This window comes from Emys orbicularis, chromosome 2 (genome assembly GCF_028017835.1).
Source record: "Emys orbicularis isolate rEmyOrb1 chromosome 2, rEmyOrb1.hap1, whole genome shotgun sequence".
In the NCBI taxonomy this organism is placed as follows: domain Eukaryota; kingdom Metazoa; phylum Chordata; order Testudines; family Emydidae; genus Emys; species Emys orbicularis.
In genome coordinates, this window is record NC_088684.1 from 163,013,774 (window position 1) to 163,029,671 (window position 15,898).

The 15,898-nt window shown below is 53.0% G+C and overlaps 1 protein-coding gene across 1 annotated transcript; it reads left to right on the forward strand.

Moving 5' to 3' along the window:
- The first annotated feature begins 291 nt into the window (after positions 1-291).
- Positions 292-13,717, forward strand: LOC135874996 (serine/threonine-protein kinase SBK2-like). Its single transcript, XM_065399965.1, has 4 exons — positions 292-399; positions 11,950-12,124; positions 12,544-12,746; positions 13,148-13,717. The coding sequence occupies exons 1-4, from the start codon at positions 292-294 to the stop codon at positions 13,715-13,717; spliced, it is 1,056 nt and encodes a 351-aa protein (XP_065256037.1).
- Positions 13,718-15,898: the final 2,181 nt, after the last annotated feature.

Below are 15,898 nucleotides of genomic sequence, written 5' to 3' on the forward strand. Positions count from 1 at the left end.
AACCCTTAAAGGCACAGTCCCCAATTCCACTGATCGAGCCCCAAACCGCAGATGCCCTCTCAACCCAGAGCATCCCTGAGGTTCATGGGATTAAGACTCCGTGGGCAGCAGTAGCCCCATTCCAAGCGCTGTGAGGGCAGAGGACCCTGTATCACCCTCCTTTCCATGTGCCCTATCAGATAGATAACACACGAGACACCTCCCCTCTGCTGTCACCTTCAGAGCAGAAGTAGCAAGTCCCCCAGGGCCAGAAATATGGGGAGGGGGCGGAGCGTCACGCTTAGCCCCGTAATGCCTGACAGCCCCTCCAGCTGCACAGCACAGACTGAGCTGAGCCCTGCAGCAGCAACAGGAGAAGCAGGACAGCCTGCAGCAGTCAATACTGTGCTGCTGGAGAAGGTGAGAGGCTTGGGGCAGGCAGGGGAGTGGGGGTCATGCAGTCCAGTCACTGTCAAAGACAAAGGATAGGCACACAAAGAGGCATGACTAGGTATCCCCAAAACCAGCGCCAGAAAGCAGGGATAATGCACTGCACAACATGGAGCCCAGCAGTTCCAGACATCTGGCAACCAGTGCCATCTGATCAATGGTGAGATTGTTACACGGTTCTGCTTGGTGAGATTGTTACGTGGCTTTATCCGGTGAGATCATTATGCAGTTCTGCCTGGTGAGATAATTTAACAGCTCTGTCCTGGTGAAATTGTTACACACTTCTATCCTGGAGAGATCGTTAGATGGTTTTGTCCGGTAAGATTGTTACATAGTTTTGTCCGGTGAGATTGTTATACTGCTCTGTCTGGGTGAAAATGTTACACAGCTTTGTCCCAGTGAGATTATTACATGGTTCTGCCCAGGGAGATTAAGAACTGGTTCGCTGACTGATTTTAAAAAGCTGAAGATAGATTATTAGGCCAGAAGAGACCAATGTGATCATCTAGTCTGATTCCCCCTAGAACTTTCCTGAATTAGTTCCTGTTTGAACTAGAGCATATCTTTGAAAAAATCTTTCAATCTTGATTTTAAAATTGCTAGTGTGGGAGAATCCACCATGACCCTTGTTAAATTGTTACAGTGGTTAACTACCCTCATTGTTAAAAAAAAGTACACCTTATTTTGAGTCTTCAGCTTCCAGTCATTGTATCTTTTTATGCCTTTGTCAGCTAAATTGAAGAACTCATTATCAAATAGTTCCCCATGTAGGTACTTACAGCCTATAATCAAGTCACCGCTAACTTTCTCTTTGATAAACTAAATAGACTGAGTTCTTTCAGTATATCACTATAAGGCATGTATTCTAATCCTTTTATTATCGTCGATCTTTTCTGAGCCCTCTCCAGTATATCAACATACTTCTTGAACTGTGGACACCAGAACTGGAAATGGTAGCCCAGTAGCGGTCAGACCTGTGCCAAACACAGAAGTAATATAACCTCTCTACTCTGCTCTAGATTCCCTTGTTTACACAGCCAAGGACTGAATTAGCCCTTTAGGGCACAGTGTTGCACTGGGAGCTCATGTTTAGTTGATTATCCACCATGATCCCTAAGTTGTTTTCAGAGTCACTGTTTCCCAGGATAGAGTCCCCCATCCTGTAAATATAGCCTACATTCTTCATTCCTAGATGTATGACTTTACATTTGGCCATATTAAAACACTTATTGTTTGCTTGTACCCAGCTTACCAAGCGATCCAGATAGCTCTGTATCAGTGACCTGGCTTTTCATTTACCATTCCCCCAATCTTTGTGTCATCTGCAATCTTTATCAGTAATACTTTGAAGTTTGCTTGCAGGTCACTGATAAAAATGTTAAATAGCGTAGGGTCAAGAACTGATCCTTACAGGATCTCACTGCAAATGACCCTCTCGATAATGACTCCCCCTTTAGTATTACTTTTTGAGACATATCAGTTAGCCAGTTTTTAATCCATTTAATGTGTGCCATATTGAATTTGTATCAATGTCATGTTGAATTTGTATGAATAGTTATCAGTGGGGAACCATCATGGAATGGGGGTGTTTCTAGTAGGGTTCCACAGGAATTGGTACTAGGCCCAACACTATTCAATATTTTTATCAATGATCTGGAGGTAAATATAAAATCACTGCTAATAAAATGTGTGAGTGACACAAGGATTGGCAGAGTGATAAATAAAGACAAGCACAGAGCAGTGATACAGCGCAATCTGGATCGCTTGATAAATTGGTCCAATTCAAACAAAATGTTTTTTAATATAGAGTTGGGTAAAACAATTTTGGTGAGTGGTACATTCACCAAAAAAATGCATTTTGGGGGGATCAAAACTAGTTGTGAATTTAGGTTGAAGTTGGTGAGTAGTTTTGGCCAGAAAAGAAAATGTTTCATTTTGATGTTTCATTTTGAAACAGTTTTGTTTTAAATTTAGCTATTTAAAAAACAAAACACCAAAAAGGGTGAAACACATCTAAAAATGATCCATAACAAAATGAAAAAATGAAAAAAAAAATTTTGGGGGTCAAAAGAAATGTTTGGTTCAAACAAAAATGATTTCCCCCCCCTTTTTTTGTTTTTGTTTTGATGGGAAAAAACAAAAACCCCTCAGTTTTGGTTCAAACTGAACAGATAATTTTTTTTTAGATTTTTATAGTTTGGCTCCTGAACCCCCAAATCAATTATTCACTCAGCTCCATTTTAATACAGCCAAATGCAAAGTTATACCCATAGGAACAAGGAATGCAGGCCATACCTACAGAATTGGGGAGTGTATCCTGAAAAGCAGTGACTCTTAAAATGATTTAGGGGATCATAATGGACAAGTAACTTAGCATGAGCTCCCAATGCAATTCTGTGGGAGAAAGGGCTAATGAAATCCTTGGATGTATAAATAAGGCAGCAGGGTGTAGGAATAGAGAGGTGATCTGTATCTGGCATTGGTGAGACCAATACAGGAATACTGCGTTCAATTCTGGTTTCAACATTTTAATGAGGATATTGAAAAACTGGAGAGGGTAAAAGAGCCACAAAAAATGATTCGTGGATTGGAGAAAATGCCTTAGGCCTCCTCTACACTAGAAAATTAGATTGGTTTAACTACCTTGGTCTGAAAAATCCATTCTCCTGAATGGCATTGTTAAGCTGACCTAAGTCCCTATATAGACAGTGCTAGGTCAATGGAAGAAATCTTCTCTCAACCTAGCTGTTGCCTCTCAGGGAGGTGGATTATATATGCTAATGAGGGAACCCCTCCTGTCAGTTTTGGTAGTGTCTACAGCTGTGCTGCTGTACTGTTTTAAGTGTAGACCAGGCCTTAGAGTAAGAGCCCAATCTGTTTAATTTATCAAAAGGAAGACCAGGAAGTGAGTTGATTACAGTGTACAAACACCTTCATGGAGAAAAAATATAGGATACTAAAGGATTTGTTAATCTAGCATAGAAAGACATCACAAGAACCAGCTCCTGGAAGCTGAAGCCAGACAAATTCAAACTGGAAATAAGACACAAATTTTTAACAGTGAGGGTGATTCACTATTGAACCAAACAAAAAAAGGGAAGTGGTGGATTGTCCATCTCTTGAAGTCTTTAGATTAAGACTGTAAACATTTCTGGATGATAAAAGACAAACACACCATATCACCTGTGGGGGAACACTTTTCACAAAATGACCACTCCATATCTGATCTCTTGGTCCTCGTCCTTAAAGGAAACCTGCACAACACCTTCACAAGATGAGCCTGAGAACTTAAATTCATAACTTTGTTAGACACTAAAAATCATGGTTTTAATAAAGACACTGGATTTATGGCTCATTACAACACTGGATTTATGCCCCTCCCCTTTTTGTCATATGACTGCAGGAGTGTTTAATGGGCCCCTTCATCTTGAATGGGCCCTTAGAATATGTGTTAACTACTTATGCTAAACAATTTGTTCCACTTTGTATATAGCTGTAACACTCTGAGGCCTGGTCTACACCATAAAATTAGGTTGTCTTAAATATGTTGCCCAGGGGTGAAAAGCCACACCCCATGGCAGTGTAGTTAAGCCAACCTAACCCTCACTGTAGACCACACTAGGCTGACAGAAAAATTCATCCTTTGACCTAGCTACCACCTCTTGGGGAGGTGGACTACTTCATGTTGATGGGAGAACCCCTCCCATTGGCGTAGGTAGCATCTACACTGAAGCACTACAGTGGTGTGGCTGCAGCGCCACAGCTGTGTAGCTGTAGCATTTTAAGTGTAGATCTAGACAGAGTACCTTTCCCAGACCTGAAGCAGATCTTTTTGTGCCTTGAAAACTTGTCTCTTGGATCAACAGAAGTTGGTCCAATAAAAGATATTACCTCACCCACCTTGTCTCTCTGGAAGATATGCTTTAGCCAGACAAGTTATAGACCTTGATACACAGGTAACTCTGTGAAAGTGTGAAATTCTATGGCCTGTGATACACAGGAGTTTAGACTACATGGACCCTTCTGGCTTTAAAATCTATGGCTCTATGAATGTACGGTTACATAATTCTGTCTCAGTGAGATCATTACATGGCTCTGTCTAACTTTGGCTCCTGGAATGCATGGAGTGCCCCTTTTTTGACACTCATGTGCCAATCAGCCTAGTAAAAGCACCAGGACAATGTTACCTACCCAGGAGTAGATTCCTCTGGTGATAACTGTGGGGTGAGGGTGCTGGCTGAGACTTTGTATCTCCATGGCCTCTCTCCTCTGCACAGATTCTCAGGAGCATTTTCTAAGAATGGGTGATTTTCCAGGAGTGACCTTGGCTTGCATTTTATATCCTCCCTCTTCTTCCCAACCACTGCTGCACTAGCTAGTGCTCTCCAGACGGGCCCGGCGCCAAACATATGTGTGGGCCCCCATGGGGGACGATTGTAAAAGACAGGAGGAGAGGTTGGTCCCCGGAGCAAGGCAGGGGTCGGGGGCAAGCACAATGGAACAGGAGGGGAGTGGACAGGATCATCCCCAGGGTGGTGTGGAACCAGCACCCAGGGCCAGTGCAAGGATATTTTGCGCCCTAGGCGAAACTTCCACCTTGCGCCCCCCCTTGCACATCGGTTCATTGAGGGGCAAATCCAACGAGCCTTTATAGACCCCAGGGGCCAGCCGTGCCCAAGGGCTGCTCCCCAGACCAGGTTCCCCCCTCCCCGCCCCCTGAATTCCCCTGGAGGGTGCACAGCCCCCCCATGAGCCCTCCCCACCCCACCCCGGCGGCCCCCGCCCCGAGGCCACTCACTGGCTTTGCCGGGCTTGGGCCGCTGCAGCAGCTTGGCAGGGAGGAGCCGCCTTCCGGATGCACCGGAGAGCCAGAGCGTCCCGCTTGTGGCGGCGGCGAGCTCCAGCCATGGAGGAGCCGGCGTGGCACAGGGGGGCAGCAGCCCTGCAAAGGCGGCGATGCTGCCGCTAGCGGGGAGCAGCCGCACCCCCCACCCCTCCTGCCCAGGCTGCAGCCCGGCACCCTCCCCTGGGGGTTCCTGCAGGCTACAGCAGATGCATGCGGGCGCCAGCCCCCATGCGCCCCCCGGCTCCCCCCTCGCCTAGGGTTACCATATTTCAACAATCAAAAAAGAGGACGGGGGGAGAGCCGCACCCTAACCCAACCCCCATCCACTCCCTCCCACTTCCCACCCTCTGACTGTCCCTCTCAGAACCCCCAACCCCCCGCTCCTTGTCCCCTGACTGCCCCCTTTTGGGACCCCTGCCCCTAATTGCCCCCCAGAACTCCACCCCCTACCTGTCCCTTGACTGCCCCAACCCTTATCCACATCCCCGCCCCCCAGACAGACCCCCGGGACTCCCACACCCCATCCAACCACTCCCCGCCCCCTGACAGGACTCCCAGAACTCCTGACCCATCCAACCCTCCCCCTGTTCCTTGACTGCCCCCCGGGACTCCCCTTACCATGCCCATGCCGGTCAGATGCTGGCTCCACGTGGAGGCAAAACAGGCTGCTGGGCTGCCTCGCGTGCAGCCCCTCCCCGGCAGAGTGCTGAGGCAGCGGGAGGGGGGGAGCTCCGGGAGGGGCAGTGGCAGCTCACACTCCCGGGAGCCACAGAACCTGAACGTGATGAGGGGGAGCCGGGCTCCTGCAGGCTGCAGCAGATGCATGCAGGTGGCAGCCCCCGTGCGTCCCCTGGCTCCCCTCTCGCCGTGCTCAGGCACTGCGGCTCCTGGGAGTGTGAGCCGCCGCCGCCGCCACTGCCCCTCTCAGAGCAGGCTCAGGGTCCCGGGCCCTGGCGGCGGCAGCAGCTCACACTCCCAGGAGCTGCAGAACCCAAGCGCGGCTACGGGGGAGCCAGGGGGCGCACGGGGGCCACCGCCTGCATGCAGGAGCCCTCGGGGGGGGGGAGGCAGGCGCCGGGCCACAGCCTGGGCAGGAGGGGCGGGGGGCGCAGCTTCTCCCCCCTAGCAGCGCTGACGCCTTTGCAGGGCTGCTGCCCCCCTGCGCCGTGCCGGCTCCTCCATGGCTGGGGCTCGCCACCCCCGCAAGCTGATGCTCTGACTCTCCAGTGCCTCCACTTTTTGGAGCCCCCAACCACTTGGCGCCCTAGGTGACCACCTAGTTCGCCTAGTGGTTGCACCGGCCCTGCCGGTACCTACCTCTCTCTGCTGGAGCTGGGTCTTCAGGATCCAGTTCTCTCTCTCTCCAGCTGAGCTGCAGCTCCTTCAGGCAACAGCAACTGCTCTTCCTGCCCTCCTGGTGGGGAGGCTGATTGCGGTTACTCCTGTAGTCAGATTTTTAGTGGCCGATCAGCAGTACTGACCAGACATTGCCAGGTCTGCTTTTTGACTGGACTTTCCTGGCGAAAACCAGACACTTGGCAACAGGGGCACCAGAATGGGGGTGGGGCAGGGGGCCATGGCCCTATCACTTTTAGCCCTCCCACTTTTTTCCTGCCGTAAGGGTGAGCACTGGGGGTGTGGAAAGGAGAGAGCAGTGGGCAGGGCCTTGGGGGGAAGAGGCCAAGCAGGGGCAGGGCTTCAGGGTGAAGTGGGGGTGGAGTGTGGGCAGGGCCACAGGGAGAGGGGTAGAGCAGGGGGATAGGGCCACAGTCTGGGTGCGAGTGGTCCCCCCACTTCTAGGGAGCTTCCGGTGCTCCTGCCTGGCAACCATAATGGGCCCCAGAGTGTGGGCCTAGCATGACGGTGCCATTGGTGCCACTGTAAACCTGGTACTGCTCTCCAAACAAGTCAGAGGTGGACAGATCTGTAGGTGCATGGAATGTGGGATGTACTCGGGACCTACAGTAACTAACAGTAACCAATAATAATCGTTCATCCTACAGCGCCTATTTTTTGTTCAGGAAGGAGCTGAATTGCAGCTGTCTATCAGGTGATTCAGCATATGCAGTTACTGCATTTAATACAGTTCCAAGGACAACACAGTCAGACCATCTCCCATCCTCATGTACTATCTCAACCCCTAACCTGCCCAAGGAAGAGAGGTGGGCTAGATCCCAGGAGTGTGACTCCCAATCACCCTGTTCTAACCCACTAGATCACACTCCTCTCCCAAAGCTGGGGATAGGAGCCCTGACTCCCAGCCCTTGTGCTCTAATCACACAGCCTTCCATGTAAGCATTAGCTGTATTATCGATAATAATAGCATTGCTAGTAATCAGCTGAAAAGAGAGCGATGCAGTGGATGAGCAGGAAAGGGCAGGTGACCTGCCAGGCTGTGGGGAAAGCAGACACAGGCATGCACAGGGCAGGAAGAAGCAGAGGGGCAGTGCCCTCTCCTGTGTGGGAGGTGAGTGCACCGGGGATATGGGTGACTTAGTGCTTCTCCAGGATGGTGTTTGGGGAGGAATTCTTCCCCCCAGCAAGGGGGTGGGTAAGGTTAGCTGGACTCTGAAGGGTGGTTGCGGTGATGCGGGCTCAGGATGTGCTGCTCAGGCGATCAGCTTTCACCTGCCCCCCCCCAAAAGCCCTGCATGTAAGGATCAGCAGGCAAATGGGTAGGGTCCTGCTGTAGGGTCAGGTCCTCATTGTCAATCCCAGCAGCTCAGGGCTCCATGCAGCAAGTGCTGCTGTAAACTGGAGAGTATTCGGGGGGGAGAGGGAGGGAGGTCTCCGGTGCTGACAACTGGCAGCAGTGTCCCCAGGGGGGTTGGGATACAGCCCAGAGGGAGAATGGGGAGAAGGGATGGATTCATAAAGGATCCAGCCTTTCCCCAATTCCAGCTCAGCTGAGGGGAGATAAGCCCTGGCTAGGGCTCTGGGGTCCTCATCCTCAGCTCTAGTCGTTGCACCATGTGCTCTGCAAATTGCAGCTTGTGCTTGCTGACGTGGCAGGTGCCACAGAGGGTAACAGTGTTACCTGCTCAGCGCCTGGCACAGACCCACAGCAGAGTACACAGAGCCATGTTGGGAGACCGCCAGCTGCAACCCAGCTCTGGTTCTACTCACCCCTCACCAAGGCGAAGAGCACTAGGCTAAACCCTAACCCTGTGACTCAAGGCAAGAGTGGTGCTGCCCCTCTAGAGCTGATGACAGGAGACCCGCCAGAGGCAGCCCAGCAACTCTGGAGGAGAACTGCTCTGGTAGAGGCTGGGCAAGCTACAGGCCTGATGCTGCAGGCCCTGTCCCTGAGGCAGTAAGGGCCCAATCCCACAAACCCTTAAGGTGTGTGTGTAACCTGAACTTCCTTCGGTAAAGACATTCCCGTGCACACAGGCTTGAGTCTCCCCAGTGACAGTGCCATGTTCCCTGGTGGATCCATTTTCCTGAGATGATCATAATCATTTTAATTCCTACACTCTGAACCCAGCCCCTATGCCCATCCTCCCCAATGGGCTCACGCCTGTCAGTGAGGACTCCTCACCTGGGCAAGGGCTGCAGCTGACCCAGAGAGCAAGCAATGCTGAACCTCAGCCCATATGACAGCGCTTGGTGGGTTCTGGGGGTCCCGGCTGCTTCTCTCAATTCTGGGTAAATGGGGGGTAGGAGGGGTGTGAGTTTTTTGCACCCCTGACTGGGGGCAGGTTTCCAGAGATGCTCTTAGCTGTGCTCACTGAGAAGCTAGCCCCAATTGGGGATGCTGAGCCCCATCACATCTGGCCCTTAGAGCTTTCCCTAGCTCTAGCAATTTCATGGCTAAATCACTAGATTCCAGAGCTTTGGTGTAATTTAGCAACAGCAGAGGGTGCGGGGAGGATGGAGGAGGCACAAGCTTTGGCTTCTGATTTAGATGAAGCGATGTAAACCCAAGGGAAAAGGCTACATACCTGTTATTCTTGCTCATTCTCCCACCGCTGCACCTGCCTGTATAGCAGCATGATGCCCCTCACTCAATAGAGTCAGAGTTTTTCAGGGCAAAAGTCCCAGCAGGCCTGTGGGGCTCTGATCTCTTGTGTCTGGCTTAGACACTTGGGGCAAGGTGCTCTGATCTACCAGTCCAGTGTGTACCACAGTCCAGCCAAGTGACTAGTGCTGCTATCTAAGGCTGGGACCCTGTTAGCTTGAGCTATAGAGGATGGTCTGTGCTGCTGGCTCAGGATCTTTGCCCACTGAGGTGCTGTGAGTGGGGGTCATTATAGAGACCAGAGGCTGCACTGGGTCAGGTTGTGGGGGGCAGAGGAACTGGATCCTGCCCCCAGAGCACCGTGAATGGTGAGCAGTTTAGAAGCACTGAAATCCCAGGGGGGAGCAGGAGCAGAGCCAGGGGCCTGACAGGAAAGCAGAGCCTAGAGACAATTGCCACAAACAGCATAGGGCAGACTCGGGCCCCATGGCACTGCACCAGTTCCTGAGAGAGGACGTGAAGTGAGGGAGGGAGAAAGGGGGTAGAGTCGCTGTCGCGCAGAGCTCTACACCCAATGTGCCCAGAACCAGCTGTGTATCCAGCTCTCTGGGAAACTTGGCATGAGAATGAGTTGCGTCAGTTAACCTCTGATGTCATTTGGCACTGGATAGATTAGATGATAGATCTGTGAAGGGCATCTAATCACTATACAATGACATCCAAACTTCAGATCACACAAGTCAGAAATAATCAGTTGAGAGTTTGGTTTCAATGGACTCGAGGGGCTGGGCTCTGCCCTGATTCCCACCACTGTAAATCCAGAATGACTCCATCCACCCAGTGTGGTTTGCCCTGGCTGCTGGCATCAGGCTGGCAGAAACCAGTGAAGCTCAGGGTGACAGCATGGGACAGATAGACGCTGTAGGGGCCCTAAGGTAGAGCAGAACCAGAGCTTAGCTGCGATGCCTAAAAAGAGGCTGCTGGACATGGACAGACCCTATGGCTTTCTGGAACCTGCACTGCTCAATGTTACCACCAGGGCCCCCCAATAGGGCCTGGCCAGAACTAAGCAGTACCAGGTGAGGGCACCCCTAATCAGAAGGGATCAATTCCTGGTCTCTGGGAGTGGGAGGGTCTCATGAGTTGGGTATTGCTCCCCTCCCACCCCCACCGCTCCCTGTAAAATGGGTCTGAGATGCCCAGGCTCCAGGGGACCTTGCCAGGCTCAGCGTCAGAAGGAAAGTGCAGTGCTTCTGAGAGGGCTCTGCCCGCTCCAAGCCTGGACGCACCAGGGACCCTGAATGGCACAGCTGGCAGGGAGGGACAAGTGTAGAGCTGCAGGTCAGGGTAGTGCCACAACCTTCCCATCTGGGCAGGAGGGTGCTCTGTTCAGTGCACAGATGGGGCTGGCTGCCTGGGGATGTTTGGAGCTGCCACGCCCAGCCAGAGTCCCCAGGAGAGCTGGGGGACATTTTGGTACCAAAATTCTTTTCAGCAAAAAAATGCAGATTCAGCAACATTGAAACGTTTTGAGAATTTGTGTCAGTTTCACAGAGTTCTTTGTTTTGAAAAAAACAAAAAAATCTGCACACATTTTAATGTTTCGATTTTTCTTTGAGTTTGAAATTGTCAATGAACCCAAAAAAAAAAAAATCACTTCTTCCCCCAGCACTAGACCCAGGCACTCCTGAGTGTGTCCTGAGCAGCAAGGGAGCAGTCACTGGATCCAAGTGCGGACGCCTCAGGAGCCATGTCAGGGCAGGTGGCCATTCCTCACAGCCAGAGGCTGTGCAGTGCCAGACTTTACAGATCTCTCAGGTGTGCTGAGGAGTCAGGCCTTTCCCCTTTACCCACTGTGCCTCTGGCTGGATCCCTGCGTTGCACGGGCTGGCAGCACATGAGAGGCACTGTGTAGGGCTGTTGTGCCTTTTCTCTTACACAGCATCTGCAATAGGAACGATCCACATGGGCAGGGTTTGGGGGATTTTCCCCAAATATACACAGCATGCAAGGCCTAGCCACATCTACACACTGCTGCTCTGGTGGGGATTTGGTGGCTTCCGAACACAGAACACTGTGAGCGCACTGTCCATGGGATAATCTGTCCACTCCCCCATTAGGTGGGGTCTGGTCTCTCCAAAAGCACTTAGAAGGGCTGCTGGAAGGGCTCTAACTCAGCTCCAAGCCTTATTCTGAGCCAGAGGGACCCCGCACCGGGGATGGAGAATGAGACTGGCACATTTGAGCCTCTTGCCATGTGCAGCGGTGATGGCACAGCCTCACAAGATGCTGATCCTGCCCTCCACTCGCAGAGTTGGGTTGGGGAGGCTTGGGAGGGCTGTTCCTGGCAGCAGTCCCTCCTCCCACCGGAGGCAGCATCTCCCTGGCCTGTATGAGATGAACGGGAGTCTCAGCTGGGTTCCCTCTGGACAGTGCCCATTCCACCCAGGGCTAACCAGCTCCTCACCCAGGACAAACAAAGGGGGATCAGGTCACCAAGCCAGTTCTCCCCTCACCTGTCACTTTGTGCCTGCAGTGCAGAAGGCTGCTGGGCAGACAGGGCACCATCACCTGGGTGCTGGGCTAGGCACCACTCCCAGCAGGCCCCCAGGCTCCCGTAGAGCACCTAGGGATGGAGTGCTGTATAAGGTCCAGATCTGGCTCTCTATGTCCAGTGGGAGCTGCCGCGGCTCAGCCTGTGGTGTCTCTGCAGGACTCAGTGATGGCCCAGTGCCCAGGAGCAGCAGCATTGGCCGTGCTGGACGAGATGCTGGAAATCACAGCCCAGAGCCTGGTGCGCACTGAGGTGGCTGAGCACTACCAGGTCATCCGGGAGCTAGGCAGGGGCAAGTATGGCCATGTGGTGCTGGTGACACACAGGCAGAGAGGTAAGGAGCTGCCCTCACCTTGGACCTGCACGCCACCCCACCTCTGCTCTCTCTGACCCTCAGCTCCTCTCTCCTACTGCCCTGGGTCAGGCCAATGGTCCCATCTAACCTGGAATCCCTCCCTCTCATTGCTCTGAATCAGACCAAATGGGTCTATCTAGTCTGGTATCCCCCACCCCCTGCTGCCCCAGGTCAGACCCTACCCACACAGCGTGCAGCTGGCTGGGCCCACTCTCAGAATGGCCATTCCTCTTAACCAGCTCCTACAGTGAACACCTGCCCTCAGGATCTGGCTGGAGATCCCCCTGTGGCAGTGAGTTCCACGGTTCCATGCCCCATGGCTGCCCAATGCCCTGCCTGTCTGGCCATGGTGTGAGCAGCTTTTCAAGGGGAGCCTAACCTCTCTCCCGCATCCTCAGGGACCCCCATGGCTCTCAAGCTGCTGCCCAAAGCTCACACCAAGCTGCACACCTTCCTGTATGAGTACTGCGTGGCGCTCTCCCTCGCAACCCACCCTGCCATCATCGGCATGTTTGGCATTGCCATTGAGTCCAGCCAGCACTACGGCTTTCTCTACGAGCCAGCGCTGCACAGAGACCTGATCTCCATCATCAAACCACGGGTGAGTGCCAGGAAAGGGAATGAGACATGGGGCCTTCTCCTGTAGGAGGCACTAGCACCCATCTGGCCAATCTGTGGGAGACTAGCTGGTTTAGGGGGTGTCGAGATGGGGCTTTCCCCATTAGGGGGCACCAGCTCTGATCCAGCCCCAGCTTGTGGGACTAGCTGGATGAGGGGGGCAGAGAATGGGCCCTGCCCAGGGAATGGGCATTGCCCCACTAGGGGCACCATCTCCTCTTCAGCCCCAGGTTGGGGGTAATGACTGTACCCAGAGAACCTCCATCTCCAACATTCAAAGTGCCAGAGTCTCCCCTGAATGCAAAGCTGGCTGGTGCACATTTGGCTGGCGGGGCTGCAATGGTGCTATGGGTTGCAACATCTCCTCTCTTTGTCCCTGTCCAGGACGGGATCCCCGAACCAGCTACCAAGCAGTGTGCCAAGCAGCTGGTGAGTGCCCTGGAGTTCATCCACAGCCGGGGGCTGGTGTATCGAGACGTCAAGCCCGAGAACGTGCTGCTCTTCGACCCTGAGTGCCGGCTCATCAAGCTGACCGACTTCGGGCTCACCCGGCCCAAGGGCACCCGGCTCAAGCTGGTGGCTGGGGTGATCCCCTACACCGCTCCGGAGTTGAGCAACACCACCAGTGCCCAGGGCCTGCCCATCGATGCCAGCCTGGATGCCTGGGCCTTTGGTGTGATGCTCTTCTGCCTGCTGACCGGCTATTTCCCCTGGGAGCAAAGCCTGCCAGCTGACCCCTTCTTTGAGGACTTCATGCTGTGGCAGGAGTCAGGCCTGGATGAGGACCTACCACGCCATTGGAGGCGCCTGACGGCTGAGGCCACCCACATGCTGCGGAGCCTGTTGGTCCTGGATCCTGCCCAGCGCAGCCCTGTCAGCGGGGCCCTGCATTACGTCGACTGCCCCTGGAGAGTGGAGAACTGGCATGGTGAGGAGCAGGCTGTGGGGTCCTAGAGAACCTCCTTTGGGGGAGTGGAGGCCATCTCCCTGTGGGGCCTGTCTATAGGATGATCAGTATCTAAGGCCCTACAACGTGCCTCCAGCAGGACAGGAATACATTGAAAGGGGCTCTCAAAATACCAGCCATGGCAAGATCTGTTCCAAAGCACTGAGCTCCAGTTCCTGCCAAATCCCACACAGGTGCCAGTTCCCACTGGGCACTGTCCCCAGTAGACACCAATCCCCCTGGGTACAGATCTGCCCTGGCCACTGATTCCCCAATTAGTGCCACTTCCCCCCGCCCGCGTGTTGATCCCCTCCAGGCACCAGTTCTCCCCCAGGCACTGATTCAGCAATGGGAGCCAATCCCCACCCCCCAGCTACCACACCCCCTCCCTGATAAAGGCAGGTCTCATTGCTGTGGGGAGCACATCCCCCTGGAGCAGTTTCTGTGCACCGCAGCCATTGCATTATTACAGAAATAGAGATTTATTCATCAATAAATTCCCATCTGTGGCTCTTTTTCACTTGTAATAAAATCTCCAAGCAGGGGCCTGTATAGTGTGTGAGAACGGGTTACAACGGGCTCTCTCCCTGCTTGGGAGCTCTGCCCAGGGTCCACTGCAGCGTGCCAGTGAGTAGCTGGGGAGCCAAGGGGTTGGAAGGAGGCAGCTAGAGGATAGGTTCCAGGTCTGGCAGGAAGTGGGTAGATGGGTATTGGGGGCAGGAAGGAGTTAGGGGGGGGCTGAGGGGCTAGAATGTGGTTGTCGTGGGATGGGTGCCAGGTCTTGCTGGAAGGGGGTAGCTGGGGACTTGGTGTTGGGAGGCTGCTGGGGATGTAGTTCTGTAGTGTCCTGTTCTCTCGCTCTCTGTTTCTATCTAATAAGTGTCCAGCTCAGCTGCCAAGACCCCTTGCAGCAGTGCTGGGAAACTGTGAGCAGAGAGGCAGCTAAAGCAGGGCCTTAAATAGCCCCACGCTGGCACAAGTCTACCAGGCCTGGCTGTGGCTGCTCAGAGCATACACTGGGTCTGGGATTTCCAGCAGTGACCTACCAGCGAGAGTCAGTGACACACATACACACACACACTCTCTCTCTCTCTCGCTCGCTTTCTCCTGGGCCAGTTTGTTTCATTTTGTCTTAAATGGACCAAGGTCAGACTCCAGCAACAACCACAGCCGCTCCAGCCCATCTCTGCTCCTGTTCCCAAACGGACAGTTAATACCAGCCAAACAGATTCCCTGGCAGGTGCTTCCCCTAGAAAAGCCTCTCCAGCCAATGGGAAAGGGCTAAGGGGATTGTTCCAATGGAAGCCACAGGGAGTGTTTTCCCTCCCAGTGCTATCACTGTTTCTTCCCCTTTGCTGTGTGTTTGATAATGGGCTGATAGGGTGGTTGTTACAGTGGGAGTCTCCAGGGTTGGCTTTGCACAAACCCTCAACCACCGTTTCCTGCCTGATGTTGGAACAATGATCATGAAGGCTTTCATTACTATTGTAGCCCTTTAGCAACACAAGAACCAGCAAAAACTGGCTAGGACAGTCAGTGCAGGGGGGTGCTTGCTCACAGCGGGTGGGTGAGAATGAAGCAGGCATGACAAGATGGGGGCAGAGCACCATGTGAGATGTGGGGCACTTGGCACTGGGGCATGCCATTAGCCTAGGTGTCACTGAGATATGTTGGCAGGGATCAGCTTTGCTAACCAGAGTAGGGGTCGAACCCTGCAGTATGAGTAGCTCAGTATCTCTACGAGCGACAGCAGGCCTTCCCCATCCCACAAGAAGGGCATCTCAACTCATAGTCACAGTCAGCGTGGAGAGAGCTCAGTGTTATGTCACCAGCCCCACACCAGGATCAGGCCCCAAAATACAGAGACTGGCTTCAAAATCATGAAATTTTACACAATAATCCATGTGGAGCCTTTTGGGGTTGGAGCCTTTAGAGGGCCTTGTTTGCTAGCTTTTCTCCCCACCCCAAGGGTGAGAAACACAGTTTGTTTTGGAAGATGAGATTGTCCTATAATCCCATGACTCCAGGAGCTGGGGATTTATTGGAAACACCAGACATGCGGAGAGTTGGCAGCACTGCAATGTTGGATGCTAGGGCAGAGTTAAATTGGGGAAGTCAGAGCTCCAAGTGGAAGGTGGTATTTTCAGAGGGGGCCCAAGTGCACTCAGCACCCAGCTCCCACTAACGCT

Bases quoted from the DNA above. Each gene is read 5' to 3' on its own strand.
- LOC135874996 (XM_065399965.1), top strand. From the start codon at position 292: ATGCCTGACAGCCCCTCCAGCTGCACAGCACAGACTGAGCTGAGCCCT. The intron at 400-11,949 runs GTGAGAGGCTTG...GTGTCTCTGCAG, and splicing joins ATACTGTGCTGCTGGAGAAG to GACTCAGTGATGGCCCAGTG. The intron at 12,747-13,147 runs GTGAGTGCCAGG...GTCCCTGTCCAG, and splicing joins TCTCCATCATCAAACCACGG to GACGGGATCCCCGAACCAGC.